Below are 13,503 nucleotides of genomic sequence, written 5' to 3'. Positions count from 1 at the left end.
TTTTTCTTTTTGGTAATCTAATGGTCCACCTGTTTTTACATTAAATAAGCCTTTTAGGTTATTTAGTCGGAACACAATACCCCATTGTAAACGATCAATTATATCCAGTTAATTGAACTCAAGTTGCTATCTTACCCATCATTTGGAAATGGGATTTTCCAAAGATAGAGCAAAATTGTACATAATAGATCTGATAGGATCTTTAACTAGTCATGGCCAATTCCAAAATCTGTAATAATATCCATTAGACCAAATGTGCACTGCCTTCTCTATTTTCACTGCCAACATTGTTGAATATTGCTTCCTTGGTCTTTTGGCTAGGAACAAAGTGTAGTATCTGTTCTAATGATTTAGTTAATTTTCTTCTCAGTTAATGGAGGAAGAGTCCTTCCAGACTGAAGCACTTTTTATTTTTGTTTCAATCCAGAGTGCTCCTTTTAGAGGAGCTGGATCTTGACCATATTAAAACCAACCTTGTGTCCAACTTTGCCTTCATGCAGAGGCAAGTAACTAGGCACATTGTTGAATATTTTAGTCTCTGATGAAAACACGGATTCTTGTACTGAACTCATTTGTATGTTTCCATAAAAACTAGTCCTCATGTACCTGTAATCTTCGATTTTATAAATTCCAAGGTTTTCTCTTTGATTTTTGCAGTTATATTTGATCCTGCATCTTTTTATGGCCACTCGGAATATGAATTTGCAATCTCTAAGATGTTTGGCGGATTCTCTTCAGAGTTGTTTAATAGTTATCATACTGTGATTCCTCAAACTGGCCGACACAAACAACGATTGGAACTCTATCAGCTGTTTCATTACTTGAATCACTGGTAAGTGTTAAGAATGTATGTATACACACACACACACACACACACACACACACACACACACACACATATACACACACACACACACACACACAAAAAAAAAAGAAACTTTTTAAAAAGCAAAAGGTGCAGACAAATTTTGTCGTCACAATTTTGATATTATTAACTTAACCCTTTATAATCTGGTTGAACTAATTCATTCAGTCATAAATAAATGAATATAACGGCATAAAGAAAATGGGAATTGATTCAAACACACCTTGTACATATTAGTTCAGTATTTTTTATTGAAATATACTTTTTTCTAGTTCAAAGACAATCATAGTATCTAAAGTTAATGGTTTTGGTGAGATATTGGAAAGATATTGTAATAAGATGAATACTCATTTTTGTGTCTAAAAGAAATTTTAACAAATAAGATAACTCCTAAAATGAAATATTGTAATTAGATGAATACTCCATTTAGGTATACTTCTGCCCAAAAAACAAACTTTTCTCAGCTAATTATTAATGATACTAGCAAGGCCTGTTTCTTGGTGTTTCCCCGGGGAGATATAAGAAATGTTAAGTTATTTATAAAGATTTAAACTAACTAAAATTAACAATAAATATTTTTAATCATCTACATCATAATTCAGGCCATAAAAGATTAAGGAAAAATTTATGCACCATTTTAACATTATGATTTATTCTGCAAAAATTTATTCAAAGCCAACAACAAATTTTCAGAATAAAATGCATCATTATTCACAAACTTCTGCCAATGACCCACAGGCTTTTGGATTTGGCCAATCAATTCCTTTGAAAAATTCTTGACAGGCTTCTTTCAGATCTGAGTACATTATTTCATTTTATTTTAATCATAATTTGATGACTCTCTGTAATCGAAATTGGTGGAGATCAAGACTTTAATAAAATTTGAATATAAGAACATAAGAAGAAAACAGAAACTTGAAATATGTGTGAATTTTTTGTGGGACGTCTTTTTACTTCTTTCATGTTTTAATATATTTCATTTTATTATAATGGGAATTTGATGTTTCTTTGTAATCGAAACTGGTGGGGATTAAAACTTTAATAAAATGATATATCCCTAGAGGAATATAATCAGTATAAAATAATGAGGCCCAACACACAACAGTAAATTATAACAAATTTATTATACAAAGGTACAATATAACAAATATGATATTGGCACTCGAACGTATCTTGAATGCCATAGTATCAAGATCAATTGATTTCCCCATCTGGTTACTGCTTCCTAGTGTCTTTTATAGACTAATCTATTCTTACGGGGTCCTGGATATGACCTAAAACTATATCTGATGGTGAGGCCCCACCTTGTGGGCCTTGGGGAGTGTGGAGCCACCCTTTAATTGCCATTGCCCCCAGGTCCACTCTGACCCGGAGTGGTAGTACCTGTTAGGGTACCAACATACAAATATCTGTGCGTGAGGTTGCCAAGCTAATCAAGAACCTTGATTCCAGTAAAGCAACTGGCCCTGACGGCATTCCAGTTATAGTGCTGAAAAAGCTCCAACAAAACTGTTTAAGCGTTGCCTTAAGGAGGAGTGCTTTCCAACACCTGGAAAACCTCATCAGTATGCCTTGTATTTAAGAATTCAGGTGAAAAGTCATCTCCCTCTCAGTACAGACCAATAAGTCTCCTGTGTGCCGTGAGTAAGTTGTTGGAATCCATATTAAATAAAGAAGTAGTCAACCACCTCAACAGAAACAACCTTCTTAGTGACATGCAATATGGTTTCCGCTCTGCAAGATCTACAGCAGATGTGCTTACAGTTATATCACATAGGATTAGTAAATCTCTTGACAAAGGTTTCCTTTCCAGGGAAATTGTTCTTGACATATTGAAGGCCTTCGATAAGGTATGGCATAAGGGCCTACTTCACAAGATTTCCAGCTACGGTATTACTGGAAATGTTTTCTCAATCATTAAATCATTTCTCTCTGATAGATTCATAAGAGTAGTGATTGATGGGCAGAAATCAGAGGCCCACAGTATTAATGCTGGAGTCCCCCAGGGGTCCCAACTCTCTTCCTGATCTACATCAATGATCTCCCAAAACACATACTTAAATCATTCGTTGACATCTATGCTGATGACACGACCATCTATGCCAATACATCAAAGGCCGTAAATGACAAAGTTCTCTCTAATTCTCTCTCCTCTGATCTTGAGCGTGTGGTACAATGGGGGAAGAGGTGGCTGGTCACTTTTAATGCATCCAAAACCAAGCTTCTATCTTTACATCATTAACGCTCTGATCCCCATCTGGCATCAATTGAAATGGATGGCTCTCGTCTTGGGGTGGCTCCATGTTTTGACAAGCTTCTGGGTCTGACCTTTACTCCTGATCTGAAATGGAACACCTACATCAAATCTGTTGCCAGGGATGCTGGGAAAATGGTGGGATCCTTCTACTGCTTCAGAAGATATCTCACTACTGATGCAATTCTCTATTTGTATAAAAGCCAAGTACGTCCAAGGATGGAGTACTGCTGCCACATCTGGGCAGGAGCTGCTAAAAACAGCCTATCCTGCTTTGACAGAGTACAAAATAGACTTCGTGGTTTGGTGGGGGATGCCCTTTTCTCTTCCCTGCAGCCTCTCTCTCCGAAGAAACGTTGCGAGCCTGTCATTGTTTTATTGTTATTTCCATGGCAAGTGCTCATCTGAGCTCCAATCTCTTGCCCCTCCCCCTCGCCAATCTTTCACGAGAAACACCCATCTGGCTGAAACTACTGTGAATAATTTTCTCCACTCTTTATCTGTGCCTAAATTCAAACGTAGATTCCATGAGCAGAGCTTCTTTCTCAGAAGTGCACGATTGTGGAACTCTCTTCCGTTTGCCTGTTTCCCACCTGACTACAACTTGGATGTCTTCAAATCCAACATAAACAAATTCCTGACAAACCACCCCCTTAAGTAAGACACTCTATCAAATCTCCAATACTAATGATTACTACAATACTATCTCATTGATTACTGTACACGCAATAACCCTTATCCCTGAGTGGCCTCCGGGCCTTGATAAGTGGTGACACCCATGTAAAAAAAAAAAGAAAAAAGATATGTACCTGAAAAAAATTAAAAAAAAGGCTAACAGTAATTAAAGATTCACCAAGTTCGAAAGTTGAATGAAAAATGCCATTAAAAACATAATGAAAAAATATTAAATTATGTCTTATACTTAACAATATGTCTCTTACAGACAAACTTTGCGCCTTGAATTACAGAGATAACTCCTCATTCTTCATAAAGTTTTGCTTATGAATACTTGATAAATACTTGAAAAAAAAAAGAAAAGAATATAGACTGTAACAATAATTAAAGATGCACCAAGTTCGAAAGTTGGAAAACATAATGAAAAAATATTAAAAATTATGTCTGATACTCAGCAATACGTAGTATTTATGTCCATTGAGAAAATTAATGAAGCTGACAGTTATCATTTATTCGTCATAATTTTCAAGGGCAATCTTTAAGGTACGTGCAATCTTACATGAGACCTGCCTAAAGACATAGCAAGTTATAGAGATACAATTCGTCTAAAATGAGATATTGTAATACAATGAATATCCCATTTAAGTATACTTCTTCCCAGAAAAAAACTTTCTAAGCTAATTATTAATAATACAAGCAGGACTTGTTTCTTGACGTTTCCCAAAGAGATATAAGAGATGTTAAGTAAGAAAAATATTATTAAAATCTTTTTGAATTGCTAAGTACCCATGTACCAGCATTACTCACCAGAAGTATGGCACAAAGCCAGAACAGATCTGGTAAGAGAATCCTCCCCCCCATTCCCTCAAATAAACAAAATGAACTATAATTATCTGGTGCATCATCATATGTGAGTCACATAAAAAAGTGATTACAAATAAATTGCTGAAAAAAGTTAAACAGAGAGATGTTATATATAAAAAAATTGAACACGGAAAGAAATGATTAGTTTGTTATATAAAATTTTGAAAGATAAATAAAAATAAGTTATTGACAGAATTGTGTACCATAACACTTGAATACAAACCAAAATATGATTATTTGGTGCAAACTGATGTATGTATTTCTGAAAAGAATCTATTCTTACCACTTAAATAATTTTGTAGTTTATTTAACTGAAGTAGGAATTAAAATTTTTTTAAACTGCTTTTTAATTACCAGTAATGAATAATTGTGATTGTATGAAGTAAATAAAATGTGGTATGTGATATTAGAATTAATAGAAGCTGTTATTTATGAATGTATTCGAGAATAGTGGATCTGATCAATGTTTTTTTGTTTTTTTTTATATGGGGGTCACCACTTATCAAGGCCCAGGAGCCACTCGGGGATAAGGGTTATTGTGTGTACAGTAATCACTGGGATAGACTCGTAGTAATAGTTAGTATTGGGGATTTGATAAGGTGTCATTACTTAAGGGGGCGGTTCATCAGGAATTTGTTTGTGTTGGACTTGAAGACATCGGGGTGGGGGGTGGGGGAACAGGCAAGCGGCAGAGAGTTCGACAGCCGTGCAGTTCTAAGAAAGAAGCTTTGTTCATGAAATCTACGTTTTGATTGTTGAAAAAAAGTGAACCAATAAGGATGTTGGCTATTCATGCCTGCAGTTGTTTGGTGTTTGTTAGAGTCGAAGTAAATGAAATGATGTTAAATGATTCTTTGTAATAAAATGTTTTGTTAAAGCTTTGTTATTTGTATAAAGCTCTTGTATACACAGTTTTGTAATTAAACTAGTTAAATATGTTTGTAATTTTTTTTTTTTTTACATGGAGTTCACCACTTATCAAGGCCCAATGGCCACTCAGGGATAAGGGTTATTGTGTGTACAGTAATCAAAGGGATAGTGTAGCAATAGTATTGGAGAATTGGTAAGGTGTCATTATTTAGGGGGGGGGGCGGTTCATCAGGAATTTGTTTGTGTTGGACTTGAAGACATCCAGGTGGAAGTCGGGAGGGAGACAGGCAAACGGAACAGAGTTCCACAGGCGTGCAGTTCTAAGAAAGAAGCTTTTTTCATGGTATCTACGTTTTGATTTAGGCACAGATAGGGAGTGGGGAAAATTATTGACGATGGTTTCAGCTAGTCGGGTGTTTTTTGAGAAAGATTGGCGAGGGGGGACCAGAGAATGGAGCTCAGACGAGCACCTGCCATGGAAATAACGATAGAACAATAACATTAATTTAACTTGTTATATATTTTTGTAATTTAACATTAATTTAACAGTTTCTCAATTTAAATAGTTAAATACTTTTGTAATTTAGCATTAATTTAATATTTTTGTAATTTAACATGAATTTAACAGTTTTGCAATATTTTGAAATATTTTTGTAATTTAACATTAATTTAACATATTTTTAATTTTACTAGTTAAATATTTTTTAACATAAATTTAACATTTTCTTAATTTAGCATAAATTTAACATTTTTTTTTAATTTAACATTAATTTAACATTCTTGTAATTTAAAATTAATTCAACATTTTTGTAATTTAACATTAATTTAACATTTTTGCAATTTAAGTAGTTAAAACATGTTTGTAACATAACATTAATTTAACATTTTTTTAAATTTAACATTAATTTAAAATTTTTGTAATTTAAGATTAATTTAAAATTTTTGTAATTTAAGATTAATTTAATATTTTTGTAATTTAAGATTAATTAAAAAATTTTGTAATTTAACATTAATTCAACATTTTTTTAATTTAACATTAATTTAACATTTTTGTAATTTAACATTAATTTAACATTTTTGTAATTTAACTAGTTAAAACATTTTTGTGCAAATATACATTTGATAAATCCTCATTTTTAATTGTTTCATTTTTACTTTTTCACTGATTTTTTTTTCTTTTGTTTTTAGGAATCACTTTGGAAGTGGCTACAAAGGACAAAGCATTCGTATTTTGAAGAATCTTGTAGCATTTCTTTGTGTCTAAAAGAAACGAGATGTGTGGAAACGAGATTAAATCCCATCTGTGATATGCACCTTCAAAAATGAAAAATAAGTCATTCCTTGATAAAATTTTGTAATTTTTAAGAAAACTGACACCTAAAACTGGAAAGCTGTTCTTCAAAAATTTTGAGAATTTAGAATTAAAAACAAATTAACAGAGAAGGTCATTACATTTGATTTTTACACAACAGTTGTTCCATTATTTTTTCGTATTCTTAACCTTTGCAAATAAACTACGAAATTTGATTGGCAAATCTTTATTAACAGGTCATTCTTTTTTCCTTCATACAATGAAAACGATACAAAAATTCACAATCAAATATGCAAAGTTCATGGTTAAAATAATATTCTTGATGAAAATTTATGAAGCTAGTTAAACATAATCGAATCTACAGTCGTGAGATTACATGATAACATTAGGATGGGTTTTATTTGGCATCTTATCTGTTCCTTACTTCTATATCTCTACTTCTATATCAAAAACATTTTATGTGTGTGTGTGTGTGTGAGAGAGAGAGAGAGAGAGAGAGAGAGAGAGAGAGAGAGAGAGAGAGAGAGAGAGAATTCTCTATGAACTCGGAAACAGCTGGGCCGACTTTTTTGAAATTTCACGCAAATGTAATTCATGTATTTGGCAGTGTTCTTAGATAGATTTTGTATCAGAATGTCCTCGATAAGTTTAAAAAATCGATAATCAAAAAAATCTGATGAAAGGAGAAACAGTCCGATTTTGACCAAAGTTAACACTCTGATACAGCCTAACATCATAAATGCATTTTAGAAGTTTTATCCCATCACAAGCAGAAGGGGTTGGCATATAAAATCAACAGTAAGTTCTTTGATAAGACAGGGGTGCATTCAAAATGAATGTTTCTGTGTAAAGCACAATTGAACCATGATACATAACTTTTGCATTTTGAACTTTAATTCAAGCCATTATATAAAAAATAATTTTATAAAATCAATAGTAGGTTCTCTCAATGTACACTGCAATGTATTGTGGACTATGTCAGTGTAGGAAGCCATGTGAAGTTTTTCTGATGCACTGAGGTAGGTCCTCAACTAGAGCAGGCAATCAATCAATTTGATTAAAAAATGGGCAATTCTACTGATTACGAAGTCTTGAAAGGGTGGAACATTCATTAATTCTCATTTAATGCCGGGCAACGTCGGGCCTCCCTGCTAGTATTGTATAAAGCATTTCCAAAGTTATGCAATATCTGATAAGGTTGAAATTTTGCATGGTGATTAGTGCTATAAGAGAGCATCAGATTCGAACATTAAATTGGAAAGATCAGAAGTTGAAATTTTGTTCAAATTTTCACCTTGACCAAACTTATCAATGTCACATAAGATGTGAGTGGCTCTTAAAATGTATTTCACTAGTGTTGGGGCAATATAAACTTTTCTGTTATTTAATCTATAAAATCCTGAGACAGCTTTTTTATGGGTATGAGTGAGAGTTTCTTGTGTCTACATAACTTTTGGTGGAAAAATTGCACACTAATGAAGCAACTGTAATCATATGCGTTTTGTAATGAAATAGAACAACATATATTAATTGTACAAAATATATGAAACCAGGAGAAATATTTCATCATTTATTTATCGTCATTCTCATAGTAGTAGTAGTGGTAGTAAGTAGTGGCGGTGGTAGTATTTTCTGTACTAACCTGTCACACAACTATTGCAGATTTTCCTTATAATGTACATTTCTCTTAAAATAAAACAAAAGAAAACGGAAAATATGAAAAGAATATATTTTTGAAATCTATATAAATAAACCATTTCTTATCTAAATACTTGAAATGATTACACAAGAAGGAGAGTGAGAAAAACAAGTATTGTTTAAAAGTTTAAAAGAAAAAAAAATAGAGAAAGGAATTGAGAAAACCAAACATTCTTTCGAAACTTTGAATATTAATTTAATGTAACAAAAATTGACTTGAAAAAAAAACAAAACAAAAACAACAGATAATAAGAATGGGTTCATTTTAGTTAACAAGTTTTTCTTCTGTTTTTATATGTTTTATTATGTACTAGCGGACATATCCGGCGTTGGCTGGGAATCTTTTTTGCATTCATTTTTTCTTTTACTCTTTTGTTGCATAAAAATTTTTGATCTTTTTTTTTTTTCTGTAAATCTTAAATCTGGAAGAAGAAAAAAACTATTAATTAATGAAGGTTAAACAGGATTTTTAAAAATTTCGTTTTCGTTTATGCTATTGCATTTTTTTTATGGAAATCGCTCCAGACAAGGCATGAAGCCACTTGATGTAAGGAGCTAACAAAAACAAAAGATGGTTATTGTAAAGACAGGAGATGCCTATGACCTTATTCTTGAAAAGGCTAAAGTTATAAGCAGGAAGAAAACAGGAAGAGAGTTCCATGTCTGCAGTCCTTGGAAAAAAGCTACTGAAAAAAGCTACTGGAATAGGAACCGGTATTACAATAACATATCAAAGTAGCAAATTGATGGAGACCACTAGACCAATGAATCAAACGAGATGGAACAAAAGAAGCAGGGAATAAATCAGACAGTTCTGATTAACAAATTCCATAATAGTATTTGTAGAAAAGATTGAGACTAGCAGCATAGAGGTTGCAAAGAAAAGGAGTGGTGTGAATCAAATCACGGATATGTTTCTGTATTTTATCAGGAACTCTCAAATTAGACAGAGATTCATCAGCCCAAATATGATAACAATACTCCATACATGGTTTGATATTAGATTTGTAGAGATAAAGAATAAAGAGTGTGAGAAAGTGTTTAGAACGATGGAGAGAACCAACTTTACAAGAAGCAGAAATTAATATACAACGAAAAGTAGATATACAAAATGATAATTCATGGTATCATTCAAAGTTATGTAGAGCAAGAAACTCACACACTCATAAAGTTGTCTCATGGTTTCATTATATGCCAGTGGGTGGGGGTGCAGCAGCCTTGCCCGGCCATAAAATATCTTTAAACACATTTTAATTCATGCAGATTTTTTTTATTCATTATTACAGAGCCAATTCTCTATTGAATATTATATTGTACCTAATATATAGTAATGATTTCAAAAGATTATTAAAAGAAATGACTTGGTTACCATCAGCTAGAATCGAAACCAAAATATTTAGTGCTCCAGTTGCATTCCTTATTGTTTGAGCTATCAACAGATAGATAAGAAAGATTTAAAATCAAAGCACTTCAAGCTATGAATGAATTTGCGCATGTGTAAAACTAATAAAAATATGTTGGCAAGTTGAAATGAACATTTTACAACTTGCTAACATATTTCAGTCATAGTCAGTTGGAAAGCAGGAAAACGGAAGAGAGTTTCACAGGTGTGCAGTTCTTAGAAAGAAGCTTTGTTCATGGAATCTATGTTTAGGTTTAGGCACAGATAAAGAGTGGGGGAAATTATTGATAGTGGTTTCAACTAGACAATTTTTTTTCGTAAAGTCAGGCCATGGGGGGGGGGATAGATTGGAGCTCAGTTTTATTTTGAGAGGTTCCAATGGTACTTAGTCTCTCTACCAAATAACAAAGTTGCAATCAGGGTAAACATCTGCTTAAGACCCCAGAAATCAAACTAACCTCTCCTGTCTATTTTGCAGGAATATACTGTACAACCCCGGGATACAGTAGCCTAGGATATCTTTTTCAGGTTACGATGTAGAATACAATGTTTTTCTGGCCCCTGGTTACGGTATTTGTCCCGCCTTATATTATACTTATAAATAATATACTTATATTATTTATAATGTTATTTGATTATATACATGTGTATTTTGTTACTAATTTTTAATGCCGTATCCTGGAGTTCTACTATATATAATGTTGGGACAATTAATCGGAATCAGAATCAGAAAAAAAAAAAAAAATCAGAACTTTTGAGGAAAAAAATTTGTTTGGAAAAATTTGTGTCTATTTTCTGATTGCAAAAACGTTTTTTTTTTTGTTGCAGTTATTTATTTTATTTATTTATTTTTTTTTGTTTAAAACTTAATTTTCCACAACACGTATTAATGTTGAGATGATAAATATTTATTGATTTTAAAACTACAATCTATAGATTAATCTGATGAATGTGAAAATAGCTGCACATCTTACATGTATTTTTTTTTTTTTGCAGTAAACAACTCTATATTTAGAAATTTAAAAAGAATCGGAATTGGTAATTGCATCAGAATCTAGAAAAATATTGGAATTGTTCCATCACTAATATAGATATCCTGTCATTTGCCATATGCCGGACAGCAAGACAATTTGAGAATTATCTGCTGTTTAATCCATGGGTATAAAAATTTGACTTGTACAATCATAGAAGGAACAGAACAAGAACAGTGGAATAAATGTGATTTTAGGTGTTTGAGAGCCCAATCCCCACATTTATTTTGCCCTCAGCTCTCCCCAAAGGTCGTCTATCTTGGAGAACACCATCCATCACCATATTCCATACCCCACTCATCACATCTGCTTCTTTTCGGTTGATCTGGAAAACAATAGGCAGGGTAACAAATGGTTGGAAAGGCCTTACTAATAATGTCCCATAAGCATTTTGTTTGGTTCTTCATCTTTCATTATTTTTTGGGGTCTTTTGTAGATATTTCCACTCCGCATCATTCATCATTTTCTATACGTATTTTCATGGAGAAATAAAATTCATATAAAAACGATTGGAGATTCTTTAAGTAGGTTTAAACTCCAGGGTGTGAATGCGGTATTTTGGTAAAAAGATTTGGCTAAGAGTAATCCAGAATTTTGCAGTCATATATTTTAATTAATACAGAATTCTTATTTATTATAAACAGAAATACGCAACGTTAAATTCCTAAAAAAAAAAAAAAAAATGCAAAAAAGAAAGAAATTGAAACAGGTGCATGCGAATATTATGTTTTTTCCTAAACAGTTCAATTCTTTCTTGTAAGTAAAAAAAAAAATACTCGAGGTGAGATCGAAACCAAAACTTGACAGTGAGTCAAGTACGATAACCATTAGGCAAGCTTGACACGCTCTTTAAAAAGTGTTTTCAAACCTACTTATTCTTAACATTAGTAATCTGTCATGTGAACGATTCATGCATGTGCATTTGCGAAACAGTTGGCAAACAATATTCCGATGACCCTCCACATACTAATTTTTCAATATCAACCTCTTAGCAAGCCCCTTTTTTCCGGATGAAAATCGATTAAAGTTTTCCACATGTCTGAATACCCTATATATCAAATTTCAAGTCTGTAGATCAAAAATTCGTTGAGTAATAAATATATAGGTTGAATCCTCACTAACACACACACATTCTCACTTTTATAGCTAACACTGGCGAAGCATATTTTTTTCTGCTAATTTTTTTTATGATGTTTTTTTTTTAATAAAATGGGGGAAAAAATAAATAGCGAAAGTGAAGAGAGAGGGACTCAAAAGTATTCTAAATAACTGATGTCGCTAACAAGCAATAAATAAACGTTGCTAAAGAAAATTGTTAAAAAAAAAAGTACAATCTGTTGTCGCTAAGATGTTTAAACGATATTATGTTCTTTTACTAGCTGGCAGCCCGGCATTGCCTGGTCGTACAATACACTTAAACATGGTATTTTGATTGATGCAGATTGCGTATGTATTATTATAGAATCAATCCTCTATCGATTATGATATATTACGAGGAATAATTTGCCCGACGGACTAATTCGCAAAAAAATAAATAAATAAATAAAAATCTATATATTAATACGATAGCGTGTGTGTTCTTTTGTGTGTCACGCTTACATCCGGTTGTTTAATTGTTATGTTCTATTTCTTGTCATAAATAATTTTACTAAGAATTCTTCATAAGTTTTGGTTTCGGTTTCGACTATAGCTGATGGCACTTAAATCATCTATTTTTTTATAAAGCATTTTATCAAGAATTCTTAAGTTTTGGTTTCGGTTTCGATTATGGCTGAAGGAATTCAAGTTATGTATATATACGTATATTTTTCATAAGTTTTTATTTCGGTTTTGATTCCAGCTAATGCACCCAAGTCATATGGATATATAGATATATTTTTTTTTTTTGAAATCGCAACTTTATAATATATAAAAATCGATAGAACATTAACTCTAGAATAATATATATACGAAATCTGCAAGAATTAAAATATCATATTTAAGCGTACGTTATGACCGGACTTTACCGAGCGTTCGTGCTAGCTTAGATAAATACTTTTGCAGTTCCACAGGTCCCGCTAGTAAATAAATAAAATAAAAAATAATGATAATGTCGTTCATCAAATTCCGTCTGTGTTTGTTTACAATATCATGTCAGCTGATATTTGGGCTTGACGATGAATACCCTGGAAAAGTCACTTCTAATTAATGTCTAGTTTTAAAATATGCAAAAGAAGAAATGATTTACGGCAATTTAAAATGGTACATCTTATTTTATCATAAATTGAGCTCATTAATAAGAAAAAAATCAAAATAAAATGGTGAGGTACACCTGGGTTTGAACGAGGGATCATTCGATCTGTAGTCGAATGATCTACCACTAAGCTATATTTCCCAGATGATAATAAATCTGCTTTTTTTTTTTTTTTTTTTTTTTTTTTTTTTTTTTTTAAAAGAAGAAACGATTTGCTGAGATATTATTATCTCTCTTGCGCGTTGTAACGTAACATATTCCCTTATAAAAATCATTCTTTTTATCTATAAGAAAGAAAA

General features: G+C 32.2%; 1 protein-coding gene and 1 pseudogene across 5 annotated transcripts in view; both read left to right on the top strand.

Annotated features, from left to right (window-relative positions):
* The window catches only part of LOC145277621 (ketosamine-3-kinase-like), a 90,180-nt gene extending 83,111 nt beyond the window's left edge, over nt 1-7,069 (top strand). For all 5 annotated transcript variants that reach the window (XM_080129166.1, XM_080129158.1, XM_080129184.1 and 2 more), the window contains exons 8-9: nt 658-832; nt 6,717-7,069. In XM_080129166.1, coding sequence (XP_079985292.1) covers nt 658-832; nt 6,717-6,792 — 251 coding nt within the window. In that variant the 3' untranslated portion in view covers nt 6,793-7,069. The remainder of the gene's footprint in view (nt 1-657; nt 833-6,716) is intronic.
* Nucleotides 297-439, top strand: LOC145284883 (U2 spliceosomal RNA; annotated as a pseudogene).
* Nucleotides 7,070-13,503: the final 6,434 nt, after the last annotated feature.

The sequence above is a fragment of the Euprymna scolopes genome, chromosome 1, assembly GCF_053919585.1.
Source record: "Euprymna scolopes isolate OS-2025 chromosome 1, ASM5391958v1, whole genome shotgun sequence".
Lineage (NCBI taxonomy): Eukaryota > Metazoa > Mollusca > Cephalopoda > Sepiida > Sepiolidae > Euprymna > Euprymna scolopes.
Note: the sequence above shows the minus strand (reverse complement) of the source record. Positions and strands in the feature narration are given on the sequence as shown.